Source organism: Bacidia gigantensis, assembly GCF_019456465.1.
Source record: "Bacidia gigantensis strain McMullin 20006 chromosome Unknown scaffold_268, whole genome shotgun sequence".
Lineage (NCBI taxonomy): Eukaryota > Fungi > Ascomycota > Lecanoromycetes > Lecanorales > Ramalinaceae > Bacidia > Bacidia gigantensis.
This window is the reverse complement of record NW_025408614.1, coordinates 1,490,801-1,510,762: the sequence shown is the minus strand read 5'-3', so window position 1 is coordinate 1,510,762 and position 19,962 is coordinate 1,490,801. Positions and strand designations below refer to the sequence as shown.

At 48.9% G+C, this 19,962-nt stretch overlaps 8 protein-coding genes across 8 annotated transcripts; 4 read left to right on the top strand and 4 right to left on the bottom strand.

Annotated features, from left to right (window-relative positions):
* Positions 1–169: 169 nt before the first annotated feature.
* On the top strand, positions 170–1,050 carry KY384_009198 (uncharacterized protein; the record flags this gene model as incomplete). Its single annotated transcript, XM_044817684.1, has 2 exons — positions 170–746; positions 953–1,050. The coding sequence occupies 2 exons, from the start codon at positions 170–172 to the stop codon at positions 1,048–1,050; spliced, it is 675 nt and encodes a 224-aa protein (XP_044664837.1).
* Positions 1,051–1,768: 718 nt separating this feature from the next.
* KY384_009197 (uncharacterized protein) lies at positions 1,769–3,261 on the top strand (the record flags this gene model as incomplete). The annotated part of the gene is made up of 2 exons (XM_044817683.1): positions 1,769–2,202; positions 2,250–3,261. 2 exons carry the CDS (start codon positions 1,769–1,771, stop codon positions 3,259–3,261), a joined length of 1,446 nt encoding a protein of 481 aa, XP_044664836.1.
* Positions 3,262–5,043: 1,782 nt separating this feature from the next.
* Positions 5,044–5,713, top strand: KY384_009196 (uncharacterized protein; the record flags this gene model as incomplete). Its single annotated transcript, XM_044817682.1, has 3 exons — positions 5,044–5,299; positions 5,444–5,516; positions 5,590–5,713. 3 exons carry the CDS (start codon positions 5,044–5,046, stop codon positions 5,711–5,713), a joined length of 453 nt encoding a protein of 150 aa, XP_044664835.1.
* A 1,740-nt stretch (positions 5,714–7,453) lies between these two features.
* Positions 7,454–9,742, bottom strand: KY384_009195 (uncharacterized protein; the record flags this gene model as incomplete). Its single annotated transcript, XM_044817681.1, has 1 exon — positions 7,454–9,742. One exon carries the CDS (start codon positions 9,740–9,742, stop codon positions 7,454–7,456), a length of 2,289 nt encoding a protein of 762 aa, XP_044664834.1.
* An 841-nt stretch (positions 9,743–10,583) lies between these two features.
* Positions 10,584–11,676, bottom strand: KY384_009194 (uncharacterized protein; the record flags this gene model as incomplete). The annotated part of the gene is made up of 2 exons (XM_044817680.1): positions 10,584–11,214; positions 11,318–11,676. 2 exons carry the CDS (start codon positions 11,674–11,676, stop codon positions 10,584–10,586), a joined length of 990 nt encoding a protein of 329 aa, XP_044664833.1.
* Positions 11,677–12,319: 643 nt separating this feature from the next.
* On the bottom strand, positions 12,320–14,216 carry KY384_009193 (uncharacterized protein; the record flags this gene model as incomplete). The annotated part of the gene is made up of 3 exons (XM_044817679.1): positions 12,320–12,545; positions 13,323–13,900; positions 13,968–14,216. The coding sequence occupies 3 exons, from the start codon at positions 14,214–14,216 to the stop codon at positions 12,320–12,322; spliced, it is 1,053 nt and encodes a 350-aa protein (XP_044664832.1).
* Positions 14,217–14,380: 164 nt separating this feature from the next.
* KY384_009192 (uncharacterized protein) lies at positions 14,381–15,143 on the bottom strand (the record flags this gene model as incomplete). Its single annotated transcript, XM_044817678.1, has 2 exons — positions 14,381–14,872; positions 14,952–15,143. 2 exons carry the CDS (start codon positions 15,141–15,143, stop codon positions 14,381–14,383), a joined length of 684 nt encoding a protein of 227 aa, XP_044664831.1.
* Positions 15,144–17,128: 1,985 nt separating this feature from the next.
* KY384_009191 (uncharacterized protein) lies at positions 17,129–19,431 on the top strand (the record flags this gene model as incomplete). The annotated part of the gene is made up of 4 exons (XM_044817677.1): positions 17,129–17,327; positions 17,486–17,808; positions 17,868–17,950; positions 17,997–19,431. The coding sequence occupies 4 exons, from the start codon at positions 17,129–17,131 to the stop codon at positions 19,429–19,431; spliced, it is 2,040 nt and encodes a 679-aa protein (XP_044664830.1).
* Positions 19,432–19,962: the final 531 nt, after the last annotated feature.

The following is a 19,962-nucleotide window of genomic DNA, read 5'->3' as shown; positions in this document are numbered from 1 at the left end:
GCAGGCTATAAGTAGTCGTCTGCAGCTCGAGCGTTTCTATTTTCTTCAAGTCAACTTGTTGTGTGTGAACCCTTTGTTGGTCCAACAGATCCGATCACAGAGACCCAATAGATTCTAACGGACTTTCGGTCACTGACTTGTCTAAGTGCACGGTATTTTTGGCAGAGCAATGGATAATTCAGGCGAGAAAGTCAAACAGGACGACAAAGGTACCTCGTCAGTCCCTCCGGATTCCACTTCAGAATCGACCGCAGGCTCTACGACCATCATTCCATTTGACGGCAGGGGCGGGGATCCAGCAACCCTTGTTGGTCGTGAGGTGCAATGGTACTCCAGGAACGCGCGTCCAACGCGTATTGAATTCGAATGTCCCGAAGGGAGGCTGCAATTTTTTGAAGAAACTTGGAATCCGGGCAATAACGATGAGGACGAAAAGGAACTTAAATTCTGCATGGATGATAACCTTGAGGAAGCGCTAGAGGGACTAGGCGGCCAAGATGGTAAGAAGCTGAAAATATTAGAGGCGGTCGTTGCTTTGCGTGAGGACAAGCCGTGTAGCATGGTAGTATTTCCGAAGCTCAAACATCGCGTCATTGGCATTCGATTGGAAGGAATGGACCGCTTGGGATATATTTCTTGCAAGGAGGAGTACTATGGCGAGGACGAGGATGACTTCGAGGGATATGAAGTGTGCTTCTACGATGTCGTGTTGGCTTCGCGAAGGATCAATTTCAGGGCAATGCATTGTGAGTCAATCCCGTGAGGCTTTTGCAATTTGGAAAATACGACAAGAAGTGGGGTGCTGACGTATTTTCATTAGGAGTGAGTCCGAAGTCAATCGTGGATTCATGATGATCAGATGTGGGAAGAAGACCCTCGAAGTGTATGGGAATTCGCGAAGCTGTCCAGGAGCCTGGCGTGAATGTGGGATTTGAATTTGATACTACCACAGTTAGTCGGTGCTTCATTGAATTGAGACTGCTTGAGCTCAATCTTGTCTATGAGTGGTTGATTGTCTATGCAGATGTATCGGGTATTTTCGCGTCATGATGCCTCCCAAAAAGTTGTCGCGAAAGTATCATATGTCCTCACCACGTTTCACAGCTTTGTGGATGTCGTTCTACACCAAGACTTCTAGCTTCTTCAACTCTTTGAACCGCTCGCCACTCCAATTCGTGGAACATAGTCTCCTAGCCGCTAGGCGTTAGCACCCAAATAATCTAAAATTCATCATGTGCGTGAACTAGCCGGGCAACATGAAAGCGCCCTCGAGAGTAATTTTTCATTTGACCCCCACGAGCCATTCGCTCTTGCAGCAGCGTGTACTAGCCGCGTTTTTTCGTCCAATATGTAAAGACCTACTGAGAACCTGTTGGATATGAATTGAGCCCAAGGACAAAGGAGAGGAATATTTAGGTTCATCAAGAATAGCCGAGATGTGCATTGCCATACGCGATGGTGAGACAAGTTGCTAGCTGATGCCTTCAGCCTTGTTTTCAGTCCTTTCTAGAAAACTCTCAAATAGTACGTGGCAGATCGTAATCAATTCTGTGACGCCCAAAGCTGTCCAACACTTGGCTAGAAACGCAATGCCTTTGATTTTCTTATCAGAAAGCAAAGAAGTGGGGACGCGTGGACAGTGGCTTGTAAGGCTCAGCAACCGATTGTCTTTTTGAAAGGGTCTGTGCGAACGTTCCAGCTGCGCGATATATTACCTTGAACCACCTCCCCGAGTTTTCTTTCAAAATCAAGCTGGGTTGGTTTCGCGATGGCTGATCCGATCACTGTTATCGCCACTGCCGGCGCTATATCAAACATCGTGGACGTCCTCGGCAAGACCTTGAGCATTCTTCATAAAGTTCGGATCCAATGGAAGGCTGCTGACCTTACATTTATGAGTCTCATGTCTCAACTTACTGCGCTCAGAGCTGCATTGATTAAGATACAAGAATGGATCGATGCAAATCTTGACGAGGCACACCATCAACTGGTCATGGACTTGGATGTCTCTTTAGCATGCTGTAAAACCCTTATCGGCATAATTGACGGGCAGCTCTCGGATATTACTAAAAAGCCCGATGAAACCCTGGATCTAGCTACCAAGTTCAAATTCGTCTTCAATGGAAGAAGTATGGACGAGCTACTCACAATGATAGAACGACAGACAAGTTCGATAAATTTGCTCTTGACGGCTTGCAATTGGTATGACACCATTCGTCTCAGGAGATAGCATTATGTCTAATTTATAGGTGCAGTAAAACCCTTTCTGAGCAGCAATCACTACTCGAAAAGTCCAGTACCAGGAAGCTATTCGGACAAACGGAGAATGATTCTGCTTCATTGATAGTCCATCGCGACAGTCTTTCTTTCTCGAGCCCTTTCTCCGACAACTTGTCAAAGCTATCGAGGATCTTCCCATTTGATCGCGAGCTTTTCACCTCCAAGGTATATGAGCAAGTCTTCCGTGGCTCTTTGAAGGCAACGTTGCGACGGCATCGAACAGATTCCATGCTAGTTGAAGCAAGGGAACGGTCTGAGGCTATTGATCGTCATCTCAAAAGAGATGAGGAGACAAGTCGTAGGGAAGAAAAAGTACTCCTAATTGGGACCACGGCCTGTGCAACCCAAGTAGTACTCCAGAAGATGCGGGCCTTTCATCATCTTCACCATGGCGAGGCAACACCATATTCTCTACCCGCATTGCCCTCTAAAGCTGCAGATCAACTTACACGAGGCATTGAAGAGCACACCTTTGACCACAAATCCTTTCGAGTACACATCGTCGAACTCGGGGAACAAGCCAGTCAGCGACAAAAGTTCATCAATCAATTTGACGGCACCATTACGGCTGCAATCATTGTGGTATCACTGACTTCGTATAAAGATGCGACTTCACAGCAGCTAGATCCAAGTCAGAACAGTATGAAACAAAGTCTTCAGCTATTTGATTCTTTGTTCAACTCAAGAGTTTTCAAGCGCAAGCCAGTCATACTGCTTTTAACTGACTACACAAATTTCAAAAAGGGACTAAGTAAGACACCATTGAATAGGGATTTCCCCGACTATACAGGAGGCAATGATGCTCCAACAGCTGTCAAGTATATTCTTCGGCAATTCAACCGGCTGAACCGCAACAACCTTGCGATATACCCCCATCTCCTGGAACCTGATGATATGAAGATGGCCGGTCTCATTTTCTCCGTTGTGGCTGAGGCATCAATTCACACGAACGTAGCACGCTGGCTAACGGAAGCCCTCTGAAAACATCGTACAGCCAAATCATACGCTTTGAAATTGCTTAAAAGCAGTCCTAGCGATGTCAAATCCGAGTCTACCACTTAAATCGATTTGTCTCTCAAGTCTGCGAATGGTATCTTCTTTACTATATAGCCAACAGCAAGCTCAATGAGCTCATGACGCGTCCGATACACTATTATGAGGAAGATATTGCAGTGGGAACAGTACAGATCCTCTGATTTTGAGCAGGTCTCCCTTGCGGAATAGGTTTCTACGTCTGCCGAATGATACGAATTATTCATGTGATTTCGTCCGTGGCAATTGTCAGATCAAATTCGCCGTTCACTTCAGCTTTGAATATCCAGTGATATTCGACAATGATCTTGAGAAACAGCCTCAAGAAAATTGGGAGGAGACGAATACTTACTATGACTACGTCCACTACACCAAACATAGCTTAGCGCTGCCACCTACATTATTGTTACCCAGCGGTACGACCATAGGCTGACCGTCGGCAGCCTCCACTCTATTACATTGCATAAAGTCAGCACGTTTATTACTTTAACATGTCAGGGCACGTCAGGGGCAATATCACTGGACCCAACCATTGTCGTGCTTCTGACGCTGTGTAATGTCAGCGCGCTTCCAACGGGCCTGAGGGCCCCCCACAGTGGATTTGACTGCCTCTTCCGGAAAATTGTATCACACTTCAAAAGGTCATCACATATCCGTCTTAAACCCGCGCACGTTGCTAAGTAGGGAAACGACTCTCTAGAGCAGTTTGGGTTATGTCGCGTGTCTGACTGTATGAGCTGACGATGCGTTCTCGACCTTGAGCATGGACCAGCAGAATTCAGAGACCAATGAAGTATGCAGACGCAAACAGCCGTGAACAAGGTTGACCCCTCGTTGGCATGAACTAGCATTGATGTGGCCATCAGAATGGTTGGGATGTAGGTGACAGCGCTGTGGCGTATTCATGTTCATCAGAAAGTCTTCGATTGAATTCTGACACATGCTGCTCCATAATGGTTTTTATCCGATACCCTATTTCTACTCATTCCTGAATATGTGCCTACTCTTCTTCGCCTACGCCCCTCTAATTCGCGGACGTCTGAATTCTAAAGAGAACAGGTCACTCTCAGTAGCGCTATGAGCTTTGCGGATGTAGAAGCGTGAAGGTAAATCCTTCACCCCAGAGAGAGTTTTATAAGAGGCTTCTTTTATTTTGACCTATGGCGCTTCCATGGTATGAGGCTCAATATATTACCGGCGGATGCTATTCCAGCAATTCTCGCCCAGATACCCATTCTTCCTACTCCGTCTCATCAATGGCGGACAGAAAGTACCGTGTACCTCAAGTTTCTAATACAAGCGAGGGGATTAACCAGTACGGTAAGCTTAACCTGTCCATAAAGTCCAAAAACTGTCTCGTTGTTGAGCAGAGAAGCAGACCTGGTAGGCTGGGAAAGACACCGAAGCGAGTATACGCGAGAACAAGCGAGGGCTCAAAGACTCCACATGTTACTTTTCGAGTGCCCTGACATGCTACTCGACGTAGTTTGATGATTCATTCTGACCCGATAGAACTCAATCGGTCCTTCCTCATCACGGCATACCGACAAGGCAGTATTGATAGCCTTCATATGATCTAAACAGTCTACAAAAGAGACCTCGAGACCCTCGTTTCTCTATCCAACTCATCCTACATCTTCAACATACGACATTCAACTCAAAATCCCAATCACCCACAACCAAACCCACCTCCTACATTCATCCTCCAACCCCCCCCCAATCAAATCCAAAATGTTGACCAAAACGCTCGCCTCCGCTATCCTTGCCACCCTGGCAGCCATGGCCCAGGGCGTCCCACAATCCACCCCCAGCAGTGCCGTGAGCGCACCTTACATCACGCCCGCCGTCGGCGCCACCGTCATCCCCACTAAAGAGCAAGCGGCCTCCCCTAAGCCTCTCGATGGCGCGAGCGTCAACCTGTTCGTCTGCCAAGACAAGGACTTCAGCGGGCCTTGCCAGGCGTTGTCTTCGCCCTCGGGCCTCTGCCGTAAGTTCCCAACCACAAACCGTCTTTTCGTTTCCCAACACTATGCATGGGGTTCCTTAGAGAATAGGAGAAGGGGGTGGAGGGGAGGGGAGGTATGTCGTGCATCCAAGACACGCCAGCTAATCTATCCTATCAACACTCTAGTAAATCTCGGAAATGGCTTCGACGACTCTATTTCGTCCCTGGGCCCTGATAGGGGAAGCTGCAACGTCTTCAAGTGAGTACTGAGCATCCGTAGTTTTCTCGGGAAAAGGGTGTCAAGTATCTGATTACTGACGGACACTCGCTAGTGACATCAATTGCAAGACCGGCTCCGGCTTCATCAACAATATCGTCAACCCTGGCATCAATGATCTTGGAGATGGCGAGTGGGATTTCAATGATCGCATTAGCAGCTATGTCTGCTTTGCCTAGAAAAGTGGTTGAGTGACAGAGCTTTGTCTTGGCAAAAGGGGGTGATAAGGTTGAGGGCTGCTGGGAAGGAGCGTGCATTTCACCATGTTTCTGGATTATTTGGATGACGCATTTTGTCTCTCGTTGAATGGTCTCGTACCCGCTTTATAGATTAAATTTGCTTGTTTCCACGAACTCTTCTCCGGCGTGATTTCATTGACGCTTCCTATTCCTTTCGATCTTGGGTGGAAGAGCAAATGGAGCGTTGACTATTGCTCTTTCGCAGCTTGATTGGAGGCGCACTGCATTACAGAAAGGATACGAAGACAAATTACCTAGGAGAGGCTCATCATTAAAAATTTGTAGCGACGGTTCTAGGTGTTGAGAGGCATCAAAAGGGGGATAATGATTCTTAAGGTTCAGGAAGATCGAAACTTCATTTGCATACACCGGGATTTATATTCTTGGATTCCACGAAGTGACTGATACCTACGGTACGTTGAATTTGAGTCAAAGTGTTACTTAGATCGGCTACGGGAGTGTACGTACGAATAGCATGAAATATTGATTTCCTTGGACATCTCGCATGATCAGCGCGTAAAATCCCCTTTGTCGTCTTCTCCAATCAAGCATATCCGTCTTCACCAGGAATTCCAAGCTGATCGAGGAACTTCATGGAATATGAAAGTAGACAGTGGCCTCTGTTTCAACAGCTTCCGGTTTTAAATGCTGGCTTTCATTCGGTGTTGAAGACAACGATCGTATGATCCTAGTCAATATTCCATCCAAGGGTTTTGCTAGCATTGTTCACAATGCCAACGAGAACTGAAAAGGCAGCCACAACAGGAGCATAAACCATTGCGCCCATCAATGAATGCGCAAAAATCCAACTTCCCCAACCCAAATTTTGCTGGATGGCTCGCATTCTCCTCAGTAGCTCTGCATCCATGTGGTAAGTTTGCGTTAAGGTGTGGCAGAGGAAGCCGATCGGAAAAAGCAAGAGCAAACGTGTAGTATGCACATACTCTCCACTATAGCCTAGAACCCTGACAAGTAAGATCTCTCCTCCAAGGAGAGAATCGCAGTAGGTCAAGTAGAACAAAACAAGAAATATCCATTGCGTTATTCCGAGTGACAGTGTCATCATAACAGTACGTCGAATTGGCAAATATCGTCGGAGATGCAGATGACCCACTTCACCTATCAGCTGAGGTCGAAAACAGATCGTGTTCACAGTCCCAATTAGGACTATCAAAGCGCAGTGTAGAATGATATGCCATGTCGGCAAACTCAACAGCCAGCCGACGAGCCGACACAAATACAGTCCAGCAGTGAGGCATGAGGTTATCACGAAGCCTTCAGTGACAATAAGCATGCGGGTTACAGGAGATCTACCTGCCTCATTGGATCGCATTTCTTCGTACAGTTGACGGCCCACGATCTGTCTGCGATAATAGTGAAATAGACCTCCTGAGGCAAGCATTGAAATGTAGAAGGGGAGAAGTCTCCTTAGCGTGAAGGAAGCCAACCATAAGAGCGGGGGCAACAGTCTACTCAAGAATATTGTATCCGTTGTCCAATGGAAGTGATCAATGGCCTGTACGTGTTCGTAGTATCGAGCGCACCCAGGCCGAATGAAGAAATCTACTTGCCAAACTATGACTGGCACCCATTTCGACCAATAACCTGATAGAAGAACCATTGCCATCCATGTGCGGTGGCCGATCACGTTGTACTCTCTCAGCATGTCGGAGCTAGAGATCAATTCCCCCTATGAGCTAGAAGTAGACTTGCGATGTCTAGTACTAATGCCAGAGGTATGCTGAATGACAGTGCACATGGAGCAACTACATGCCAGAACCGATGCCAACGGCGGACATTATCAACGAATTCTTGACCAACGCTCCATTTTGAAGCAATCAGCGCAAGAACATCTCCATCAGGATCCTGGACAGCAAGCCAATAGGGCTGGTAGCCGTTTTCGTCTGCTCGCCCCAGAGCCCCCTCAGCATCATCACATTCAAGCAGGACTTTGACCACTGCGGCATTGTTCATCCCAACAGCGGTATGCAAAGGCGTACGGCCGTTCCTTTCGTTTACGATATCAACGTTAGCACCAGCAACGACTAAAAGCCGCACAATCCTGAGGTTGCGATGCATGACCGCCAGTGCTAGAGGTTGCTGTCCAGAGCTTGAGGCGAAGTTGGGTCGAGCTTCTCGATCGATCAAGGCAGCGACACATTCAATACGCTGTGCAGCGACAGCAATTTGAAGCGGTGTCATGCCGAAGTGTTTTTCGCGCATCTCAATAGATGCTCCTGCATCCAGCAGAATCCTCAGGGCGTCAACATCGCCTGTCGTACATACGATATGGATTGCCGTCATTCCATTAGCCATAAAGGTATCCACAGCGCTTTGTACAGATGCAAATCTTTCAGCATCAAGCCTTGTCAACCGAGCTTCTAGTCCTAGCCTGCAAAGCTCAGTAATCTGGCCTTCGAGTAAGGCAAGATCACCAATTGAGGAATCAAGGGGATTACTGAGAGGACTCCTGTGGTATATCAACCAGCTCTCTTCGTGTGTTAATGCTGGCTTATCACATGTTATCACGCCTGCTGTCATGAAGATAAAGGCTTCATTTGCTGAGTCTTCATTTCTTGTCAATAACACAGTTTGTCGTGAGCCCCTTTGCACAGGGTTTTTGATCCAGTCAAGGGCGTTGTGCGAAAGTAGGAGAGCCCTTGTATCACAAATGGCATCCTTAAAACCTTGAATTGTCTCTGGTCTCTCTTCACTGCTCAAAGCACAACTGACGGTAACCACTGTGTCAAGTGGGTCGCTCTCAAGCTCAAGCTCCAGGACAGACTCGCGTGGTAAACTCGCAGATCTCCGCTCATGACTTGTGCGTACACGGTATGAGCACCAGTCGCCTCGAATGCCATTCTCCTCCCATTCCAGACCTGAAATAAACTTACCTTTAAGTCCTCGGAATCGAAGTGGAGCCCATGAATAGCCATTTCTCAAAAGGGGAGAGCCATGCATTCCGAGCAGCTGTGTAGCTTCCTCTTTGTGATTCTCCAGTATGTAATTCGTTGATTGCTCCTCGTTGAAGGTCTCTATCCAATCAAGACCGAGGCATGCATACAAAGCGCGCGAAAAGTCCAGATCATTACGAGCTTTACGATGTGCCGATAGGAGTACGAGTTCGTGAAGAGATGTCGGTAAGCCCCTGGAAGAAACGAGACGGCTAAGAGTTGTCCGTAATTGGTCAATCTTGCTTTTTTCATGAGGAAAGTTGCCGGTATTTTTGAGTGGCTCGACAATGTCATGGAAGAGATCTGTGAAGCCGACCTTGGTGAGGATTAAAACCCTTGAAGCTAGCTTGGCTTCTTGAAGCGTCCATATACGACTAAACCACCGGCTAAAAAGCAGCGTGATACCGACGTTGATAGGGTCTTGAGATGCGAGACTCATGGTCAGCCTATCAAATACGACTACAGCGACAGCCCCGCGATAGATAGATCCCATGTTGTTGATGAGCTTTTCTCTCACCAATTCTTCCTCGAATGACAAATACCTTCGGCCTCCTGGCACCGACAAACTATCGAGCCATATCCACTCTACGTCGAGAGGCTTTATCATCTCGAAAACTTGCTCAATAACTGCCCGAGGCAAGCCCCGGTTGCTGGGGTCTGCATACAGACCCTCCGCCCATACATCCGATATTGCAAAGTATCCGTCAGCGCGGGCGTCCCATTCACCTGATCTATTTGTGCAAAGCGCCATTTTTTCCTCCGCGGCCCGTTGAATCAGGTCTTTGGGAGGCCTCACCCAATTCTGCCTTTGCCAAAAGTATGGACGACTCACTATGTCGGCGGTGGCGGTAGGACCATGAGTCTTTTGAAGCACTCGGCATAAGTCATCAGAGGACCATTCAGAGAGATCTGTACTGGCGAGGTAAGAACCTCTCGACGGATCGATGTCGTATCGCAAACAGGCGCGATAAAAGAAGGGATCATCGTCGACTTCTCTGGACTCTGCGTTGGCCATGCCTTTTGAAGTCCAAATGCCTGAAGAAAACGGGCGATTCTAAATGTTAACATTCGCGATCTCGAAGACTTTGAGTTATTCAAGATGATTGTTCTTTCCCTGGAATTGTAAAACCTCTCAAAATCCTCAGCCTTGCGAGGCAGATTTACGTATCAGCCCAAGCCGATCGCAGCCGATGTCCCACCTCTTTCACAGATTGGACAAATCGATCAACTGTTCGAGTTGTTGATCAATCAAATAGACTGGCAAGTCATCTGAAACTAAGATATCTTAAGCATCAATCTAATGTTGCCTCCGAGAAAGGAAAGGTTGGCCTTGGGCATAATGCATTTTAACTGAGGTATTGCAGCCTATCGTAGCTGAATGTAAATACGGAGATCGACGTCCCTTTTTACTTAGGCTGTATAAGAGTAAACAGGTTATATAAAAGCAACACTATTCGAATGCTGAATCAGACACTCAATCATCAAGTCTAGCTTGTTGGTCATTTGGACAAGGTGGAATTGACCAGAGAGGTGTGGCAGCCCATAGGTCTTGTAATGGTAAGTCCAGAGTGATACTTCTAGAGAAGAAGGGTGTCATAGATAAGAGTGTGCACTACCCCCTCCAGATGCAGCACGAGATCATCGCCCTTTTATGCAAGGCAGGATTACTCTCGCTGATGACGCGGCAATTAGTCTAGATGCTGATGAAATGGATTGCAAGCGAAGAAGCCCAATCTGGAGGATTAGACATCAATCGAAATGAACGAATGTTGGCTCTGGATGACCAGATTCTGGCCTGCCGAGATGGTTTCTATGACCGGCCCGGAAGCATGTAAATCCGAATTGTCTAGATCAGATCATTCGGTACCAGCAAGCCACGACGTAGCATACAGATCAATTCCACTAAAGAACCCCCTCCTCTTCGCCTCCCAACCCAGCAACCCCCTTGCCCTACCAGAATCTCCAATCACACTCGAACTAAGCGCCTCGCCCAGCACATCACCCTCCTGCACCCCCGTCAGCTCCACAACACCTTTATACCCAAATACCCTCGCCGCGCCCTCCATAATCGCCCTCACGCTCTCAATCTGCCCCACAAAGTCAAAGACCGGATAGACGCCCGTGCCCGCCAACAACGGCAGCTTCTCCACCAGCGCGCCGATCCCAGCGCCTGCATCCTCGACATGGACCAGCGCCGCGGTACCAAGCGGATCAAGAGTGATCTGCACGCTCGGGGGCTGCGGGCTGGCTTTTGTGGCTTTCAGGAGGGCGGAAAGGGGAGCGCCCCAGATTGCGGAGCCGCTCCCGTAAGTGCACGCAGGTCGGGCGATTGCGGTGTCCAGGACGGCGCGCGTGGCGGGCGAGAGGATGGTTCGTTCGATCTGGGGGCGCCAGGCTACCATGTTGGCGGGGGGGCTACCGGCGGCGGACGTGCCGGTCAGGGCGTCCATGTCGGAGACAGGAGTGTGGCTGGAGCCGTGGACCCACCTAGTCGGAACAGTAGTGTCAGTATATAGTGAACTGTGGGCTATTTGTGCGATAGAAAAGCTGGGTGGGGGGTTTTTTCAGCTGCCCCTGGACCACGACTTACATCCCCGAAACATAAACATATCCCAACTTGGGGCCCGAAGGTGCGCCCACTCTCTCGTACTCTTCAAGTCGCTTCTTGCCCGCTGTTACGAGAAGGTCCACTATTGTAGCGCTCTCGCCATATGCGGCGGCCGCGTCGACGACAACGCTGATTTCGGGGTGAGAGGCAAGAAGATCCAGGAAACCTTTAGGCTCGGCAATGGAGCCGAGAACGGGGATGATCTCCTGCTTTGCGAGTACTTTCGCTTTGGCTGGGGACCTTGCAAGGCCGTAGACCGTATGCTGCCCGCTGCTGAGGAGGTAGTGTGCGAGTGCGCCACCAATTGTGCCAGTGGCTCCGAAGATGAGGATGTGCGGCATTTTAGTGAGATCGTGCTCGTGATTTCTATTTCTTCAAATGGTGCAGATGTCAATGAGAATTGTTTTGAATGGTTTTGGAGGGGAAATCCAGCCGTTTTGTATTGATGCAGCCAGTGCTAGATCCATGACCCAAGGTGAAGAAATCCAATTGAATGTGCACGAGGCACGGAGCCGTGCAAGCAGGCAGCAACGACCTACGCAAAATGCGGCGCCGTCAATTGAAGATATCATGCCTGAGTAGCACAGAATCCGTTGCCTTTCTCGCCAATCAGTACGATTTCTAAGCGAATTGCAAAGATTGCTAAGCAATAGGCAAGCCGCCAAAACCTCCCACATGCTAGATAAACCACATCTGGCATTGAAACGTATGTCCCGGACGCCTGAACCTATGCAAGCCAGATGCCATAGCGGTCGATAGTGCCATGCAAGGGCTAGATGGCGGGGTAGATAGGGCCGATGTAACGGCTGAGACACCGCTCATTGGATCGCTCGTGATCCGATTCCCTGACAGTCTCCAAAAGCCATGATTAGACTTTATCAGATTGCTGAGGTCGCCGTCACCGGAGGGCAGGGCAGTGTACGAGAGAGTGTTTCTCCAAGGGCTTCCAGCATACCTTCATGGTGCCTTGACATTTGGCGGGAACTAATGTCGGCGCCGATCCAGTATCGCCACTTCCAATAGCACGCCGACTGTTTTGTCCTGGCAGGAGGCTGATTCCTGTTTGCAAGCCCAGCGCGCCCATTGACAGCGGGTAAACGACCACTGGGAATCGGCTGCACTGACGCCGAGATTGGCTCCGTCCAACAGTTGGCAGTCGCTGCGCGGTATTTCTCTCGATTCATATGCGTCAGCAGTCCCAGTGATGCAACTTGAACACTCATGGACGTACTGGTCTTTTGCAAGGGGGTCCAATCAGATCCCTAATGAGTTGATTAGGCAATCCGAATTTTGCACTGATATCCTTTTAAAGGTTGGCCACATCATCGGTCCCTGCTCGCTTTACATATGGCATTTGTTCGTCCCGGCGACCTCGTAGCCACGAAAAAGTCCAAGGGGGGCCTAAAAGAGCCCCTGTTCTTGCGAGGTCTGATTCTTGCGAATATCTGCCACTGTCTGTGGACTCTCTTGGATGGAAATATGTCCATGGTCTGACAGTAGCTCGCCATAGCAGGTAAAGCAGGATGAACCAATCTGTAGGTTTCTGTTCCTCATGAACAGGTCGAAAATGATCGTATCTTTTCCCACGGGCTTTCCATGTGTCATTTCTCTCTTCTCTCATTTCGTTGACGATGGTATCTCTGACACGTCTATACTTTCGAGCGCATGCACGTACAACTAAGTTCAAATTGAATACTGTAGCATAGGTTGCCAATCCAACGATGACGCATACGTATATCAGTGTACTGGGGCTTGTAGGTCCGTTTTGAATACTCCAGATTGACTATGAGTGTTGATGTCGATCAGTAGCTCGCCCAAAACAGAGAACTTGCGGTTCACTTACCGTACAGAATGACAATGGCAGGAAGAAGACACTGACGAATGTGAGAAGCTTGATATTTTCGCCAAGTCGCGTTGCTGCTCTACTCTCCATTACAGAGCTGGCATTGAAAAGCTGCAGTACGTCAGCCGCTATCCGAATACTGACCGGAACTCTTTGCTGACCCCGTCTCTTAATGTAATAGTTGCTGCGCGTTTGGTCTGGAAGAAGCTATGGTATCTTTTGAGGCGAGTGCAGTAGCCGTCTGATCTCCCAAGTAGCTCTTCAAGTAGCTCGTCATCTGGGTCACGTAAGGGACTGGTAGTCTTTTTGTTCGAGGGCTCCAGCCGCGTGAGGTAGCGTCGGAACTCCTCCCATTGCTCGATATTGGCAAAAATACTGCTCTCAAATTCTGCTAGGCAATTGATCGCCCAGAATTGCTCTCTGGATCTAGTAAAGTCTTCATTATCGAAGAGAAGATTATCATGGCGTACTGGATCCAGAAAGAGACTACTACTTTCTAAAAGTGTACGCAAGAAATCGACCAAATCGGCCCACCTGTCAGTGACCTTCATGAGCATGTTAGTAACGAGACTGAGCACTGCAAGATCCATATGCCCAGTAGCTCCAATTGGTTTTCCAAATCCTTCTGGCGTCAGGTAGAGAATAGTCCAGTATTCGGGACTTGACAGGGAATCTGGCCATGAATGAATATCAAGAGGAGCAGGGTTTCCAATTGCTAGGAGCTGTGCGCACTGATCAGCTAGAAAAAAATGGACAGTTGTAAGGGACAAGAAAGGAGGGAGGACTTACTGTACATGAGCATTCCCTGAACCGTCGCTTTTCTGGATCATTGTACAATTCTCCAATCTTCCAAATGTCTTGCTTTGTTTCCAACTCCTGCGTATAGATTTCATAAAAAGTAATATGGAACTTCATAGTCGCTGTTCGCTCTTTTTCGCCATATCCTGAAGATTTAAAGGAAGGCGCCGGCTGGAAATCACGTCTTTCGCACTTTAGATGTAGATCGATAGCGTCACGGACCCTCGTGTCGTATGACATGACGAAGGGGCAAACGTCTCGCCATGAGAGGTATGGTCTCTCCCACCGTTGTGATTCAGTGGAAGAAGTGCTCAGAACAATCGATGAGAGACCTTGCAATGTACTACGTAGCCGTTACAATCACGACGATGAATCAACGAGTAGAGCATCCAAAACTGCAAAACTTACATCAATCTCTGCCACGGGGCGTGTTGAATTATTCGTCCAGCCGTCGATGGTGGCACTTGTTGCTCGAAAGGCCTCGAGTCCGCATCCTCACCTAGCTTATGTAGCTCCCTAGAGTCTGCTCGACCAATTGTGTACACATGAGTCCAGAACGGTGTGTTAGGGAAACTGTCCTCAACTGTCAGATGTCTGAACCAATTTCTACGCTTCGTAGATCTTGGCTTTAAAGGCGTTTCCGTATCTAGCAGCAGATTATTGAACATTTGCAAGGCTTCGAGTCGAAAAGCGAGGTCGTAACCTTGCAGCTTCTCTAGCATGTATCGTTGAAATCCAAGGTCAATCCGATGGTCTCGAGGCAAAGTCCAGATATCTCCAATCTTCGCAGTCCATAGTTTGGCTTGCTCACCAAGCTCGGTACGACCATTCGCAAGTGCGTGATAGGCGTGAATTACTTCATGAGGCTCTGGGAAACAGAACGGGTCCTGGTCATCCTTGGCGCAAAACTTCAGCTCCACAGATAGTGCGAAAACATTGAAAGCATAGTGGCAAAGGTAGAAAGGCAACGCATACCTCAGTGGTTGACTTGTAAGATTGCACTCTCCGAGCTTGCGGTGCTCCCTCGGCGGCTTCTTTTGAGCATGGTCCGACCTTCTCGAGATCTTCAAGTCGTTTATTCTGGCTTTGAAGATTGTAATCCAGAGCTTTGATCGAATCCAATATTTGGCTCAAGAGACGATTTGTTTCCTCGGATTGCGCGGTCATGATGTCTCAATTAGCTCGGTACCCTCAAGACATCATCGCCTGAAGCTTGTCGACGCCAGTTCATGACGTATGCTTCCAGATTTCGAGGGTCATTACAGGAGTCTTTGCGCGGGTGCTTGACGAAGATCGCGGCATTGACCAACAGCTTGGTGATGCTCTTGCAATGATCTACCTCTCTCGCACCAGGGTCTCGTGGGCAATTAGATACTTTCATCGAGAACAAACAATGTCCGTCACGTAAGAGTAGGAGACTCGCCCAAATAAGGTTTCCGCTTGTGGATTGTTCCGGGACTAGCCTTTTCAATCTTAGCGTCTCTGTGACGAAGCTTTGAGGAGCTTCCCCTCGGTCACATCGTTCGCATTTTGGACCTTGGCTGGGAGAATGACAGCCTCCTCTGTTGCCACTTCCCACAAGCCTGTGACGCCGAATTGATCGATTGTACGCCGGCATTACTTCATGTTTATGGAAGCTTCTGTGCAGTGGCAAATGCCGGGCCGTACTCCTGTCGCCCGCCCCTTTTTGAAGTACCATTTCCCTTTTACCAGGGGGCCGATATTCGTGAACATGCTTGGGTTGATTGATCCCATGTCCTTATAGCGCTCCGACGGCAGCCCTAGGCTTGACAGCTGAGGGTGAGGAATACCGAATGACGAGGTACGAAAAGCTTCAATTCGGCCGAGATATTATTTAATCAGCATGTTGCCCTCAGCGTCATCCCCCATTGAGAGTCGAATGTGTCCGCCCGCAGGAGCAGACACCTTTCGGTGAGGTAGCCAAGATGTGAGCGAGGCGCTCTTGAAATGTCTTTGTCAATAGATGGGCACTGGCCAGCCATGCCGACATTCATGGTTGCCAATTGGAATCTATTCGCTTATTTGACCTGACCGCATTCAAGAAAGCTTGACACTTGCAACTGGCTACTCAAATGATCTAAGAGTAATCAGAAGGTACTTTGCTCAAGTATCGTTTGCATCGCGAGTCATGACAAGATTTCTCTCATGGACAAAGTTTGCCAGTGTGGAAAGTCTCAATCCGCTATGGACATGTTGTGCTTTCTGTGCGAAGTCAGATCAGTCTTCCCACAGATGATTGTTGATTTAACATGTACTCTCCGTCACGTCACGGCGTCACATTGTTTCGGGCAAAAGAATATATCTTAGTGAAAAAACAATCCCAGAATCATTCGTTGGTTCGCACGTCTTCTCGGCACAAAGCAAGAGTATGACATGGTTTCATCGCCATATCTTAACATTAAGTGAAACAAGTGGGTTCTCTATTTGGAAGACCCAATCAGTAGCCTTTCGCAGCCTACATCATTCGACTCAGCCAATATTTTACTTAATATGATGGACGAGAGGATGCTAGGTGACATTTCATGATGAAATCCACAGGTGGCGGCAGTACTGCTGACCGATAGCAAGTACCTCGCGATTTCCAGAATGTAAGTATAGTTTCCTCGCATCTGAACCCTTGCAGCAAGCATAAAGATTGGCATAACATACCAAGTCTTTTGTAATCACCGCCGCAGAAGAGTGTCCCTGGTCAAATACCTCAACCTTTCACCAAGGACATTTACTGACGCCATCAAGTCGAATAGTAATAGGCTACGTATGAATTGGTTTAATACTTGCAAGACTAGCAATGGACGAAAAGTGTTCAATTTTGGAATCCGCCGGGCGGAGCCTAACCTTCGGGAGGAAAGGGAAGGCGTTGATTGGGACGGAGTTTTAGGGAGCCTTAGTCAAGGCTTTGCCTCGGCGAGCCTCCCAATAGCCGCGAAGTCAAGGGGCAATAAGGGCCTTGTTCAGCCGCCTCCGCCTGCAGAGTTCTCCCACAGTCATCCGAACGATTCCCGCAAATTTCCGCAACATTTGCTATTCCATACACGTGACTGGGGTACATTTCCGAGGCATGCAATCCATTCCAAATGGCTTCTTTTCACAACGCCTTTGTAATGCTCTGCTTCGGACAACACTTCTTGGTCATGGCAAATGCTTTGCATGGAAATGAAGCGGATAATTTAGCAATATCTATTCATGGAAGTCACATCATCATACCGGGTTACTATACAATGTCATTGCCTACTCGAGCTTTGCCATCCATCAACTATATATTGGAGACTATTAATTCTCTTCGTGATGCGCAAACTGCGTACAACCGTGATTCTATCCATCCTCCACAGAGTATCATCGCCACTTCAAAGTCATTGCATAGAGTACCAAAGAAAACCTTCATTGATAGTTCCACCAACAACAGCATTTCAATTTTGCCCAAACCATTCTGTCTATGAGACAATTGAGATCCCTGCTTTCTAACCAAGTGTTGCTTGCAAGCCTCGCAGCTACGACATCCGTCCTTGCGGCCATTGTCCATCAAGGTCAAGCAGCACGCATCTTCGATCCCCGTACTTACAACACTCCGATCGACCAGGATCTGACATTTGACTATGTCGTAGTTGGAGGTGGCACTGCTAGCCTGGCTTTGGCAGCGAGGCTGGTCGAAGGGTTCTCCCACAGTGTCGCGGTGATTGAAGCGGGCGGCTTTTACGAGCAAGACAATGGCAATTTGAGCGTGGTCCCGGCATATTGTCCCTTCTTCGCCGGCACTGATCCTGATGACTTCAATCCACTCGTGGATTGGGGTTTCGTCACAGAACCTCAGAAGGTATTGTTCTCTTGCTGCGCAGGTTGCATTTGAGGCTTGTACTGACACAAAAACTCTAGGGCGCCGAGGATAGACGCATCCATTACCCGCGAGGAAAAACACTTGGAGGCTCGTCAGCTAGGAATTTCATGTATCATCATAGGTAAGTCTTCCGTTCAGCGTGCTTGAACATGAATTGACCGTTGCAGACCTACCGTTGGCGCTCTCAACAAATGGGCAGAGGAGGTGGGAGATGAGAGTTACGCTTTTGACAATCTTTTCCCATTCTTTCAGAAGAGTGTACATTATACACCTGGAACGGTGCCCTTCACTAACAGCACTAATACCCAAGATCCTAATGCATGGAGCCCTGCCGGAGGGCCAGTCCAAGTATCTCACGGCAAATATGTCGAACCCTTTGGCACTTGGGTGCAGCCGGCCATGGAAAGGCTTGGGATGAAAGCTATCGATGGCTTCCAATCCGGGCGCTTGATTGGGTCTTCATACGGTACCTTCACGGTAGACCCTCAATCAGCACATCGTTCGTCGTCCGAGACAAGCTATCTGGCATCTGTACGCGATAAGAAGAACTTGAAAGTCTATCACAATACCCTTGCCGAGAAGGTTCTCCTTGACAAAACACAGACTGCCACTGGCGTACTTGTGTCGGCAAAGAACAACACTTTCACTCTCAACGCTAAAAAAGAAGTCATCCTCTCGGCTGGGGCCTTTCAATCACCCCAACTCCTGATGCTTTCAGGCATCGGTCCACGCGAACAACTCGAAAGTCTCAATATTCCCGTATCAATCGATCTCCCGGGCGTGGGACAGAACCTTGCGGACCACCCCTTGTTTGGATCGGAGTTCCGCGTTAACGTCCCCACTATCTCTGCCTCTCTTAATAGCCCTGCGCTTATGGTCGCCGCCCAAGAAGCCTACAACAATCATGCCGCTGGCCCACTCACAATCCCAACCACCGGCTTCATCGGCTGGGAAAAGATTCCCTCCCACCTACGTCAATCGATGACGGCAGAAAGCCGCAAGGCACTGGACGAGGCCTTCCCTGCAGATTGGCCAGAACTAGAATTCCTGCCCGCCAACGCTGCACTTGGTCTTCAACGCAACTACATGACGGAGGATCCTGTCGATGGACACAACTACGCTTGGCTTGGCACCAGCATGGTTGCGCCCCTCAGCCGAGGAAGCGTCTCATTGAACTCCTCTCACGCGTCTGACTTACCGAAGATCGATCCCAATTTCTTCGGACATAAGGCAGACCAGGAAGTCGCGATCGCGGCGATCCGACGGCAGCGCGAGATCTGGCAGGCGATGCCGGGGGTCACGGTGGGAGAAGAATATTTACTTGGTCCAAAGACACAAAGCGATGAGGAGATCCTAGCCTTTGTCAAGAAGGCTGTGGCACCGACATGGCACGCTAGTGGGACTTGCAAAATGGGCAAGAAGGAAGATAAGGAGGCGGTCGTGGACAGCGGGGCGAAGGTATTCGGTACGCGTGGCTTGAGAGTTGTGGATGCGAGCGCCTTTCCGTTCTTGTTGCCAGGGCACCCGCAGAGCGCAGTCTACGCGTTGGCAGAGAAGATTGCAGCGGATATCCTAAGAGGGGAAGTCATTGAAGGAAGCTGAGTTTGGACAGTGTGATTGGAGATACGGCCAACGAGTGCGATGAGTTGTATTCTTAAATCGAAATCTGTACCGCGAAAGGCCGCGAAGATTTATACTTTCTTTCATGAGATCTTGTCGACCCTTCGAGAACAGAGAGCAGTACGGTACCATGGATTGAATAAACACCAAAAACTGTTGAGCTAGAGGTGAAAGAGGAGGTCAGCCTGCTCCCCGCCCCTTAAGCTTCAGCGCCAAGGCCGCCTTCAGGTCTTGGCGCCTTACGCAGACTTGCATTCCCACAGGGCTCTCTACCCCTCCCCCCACATGACATCCAATCCAGTTAGCAGCTCTCGAACACGGTGCCATTGCATGAAGATCTAATGCTTTCTCCAATCAACAAATCAGCGCCGACAGAAATCATTCGGTCTGACCAAACAGCTGCCTCGAAGACAAGGCGCTGTGGGGCGTCTGAGTCAAGCTCCGCCGGTGATTGCCGGGAAGCTATATACATAAGAGCAGGGCAACCTCGATGAGGCTTCTGTCTTCCTAGCT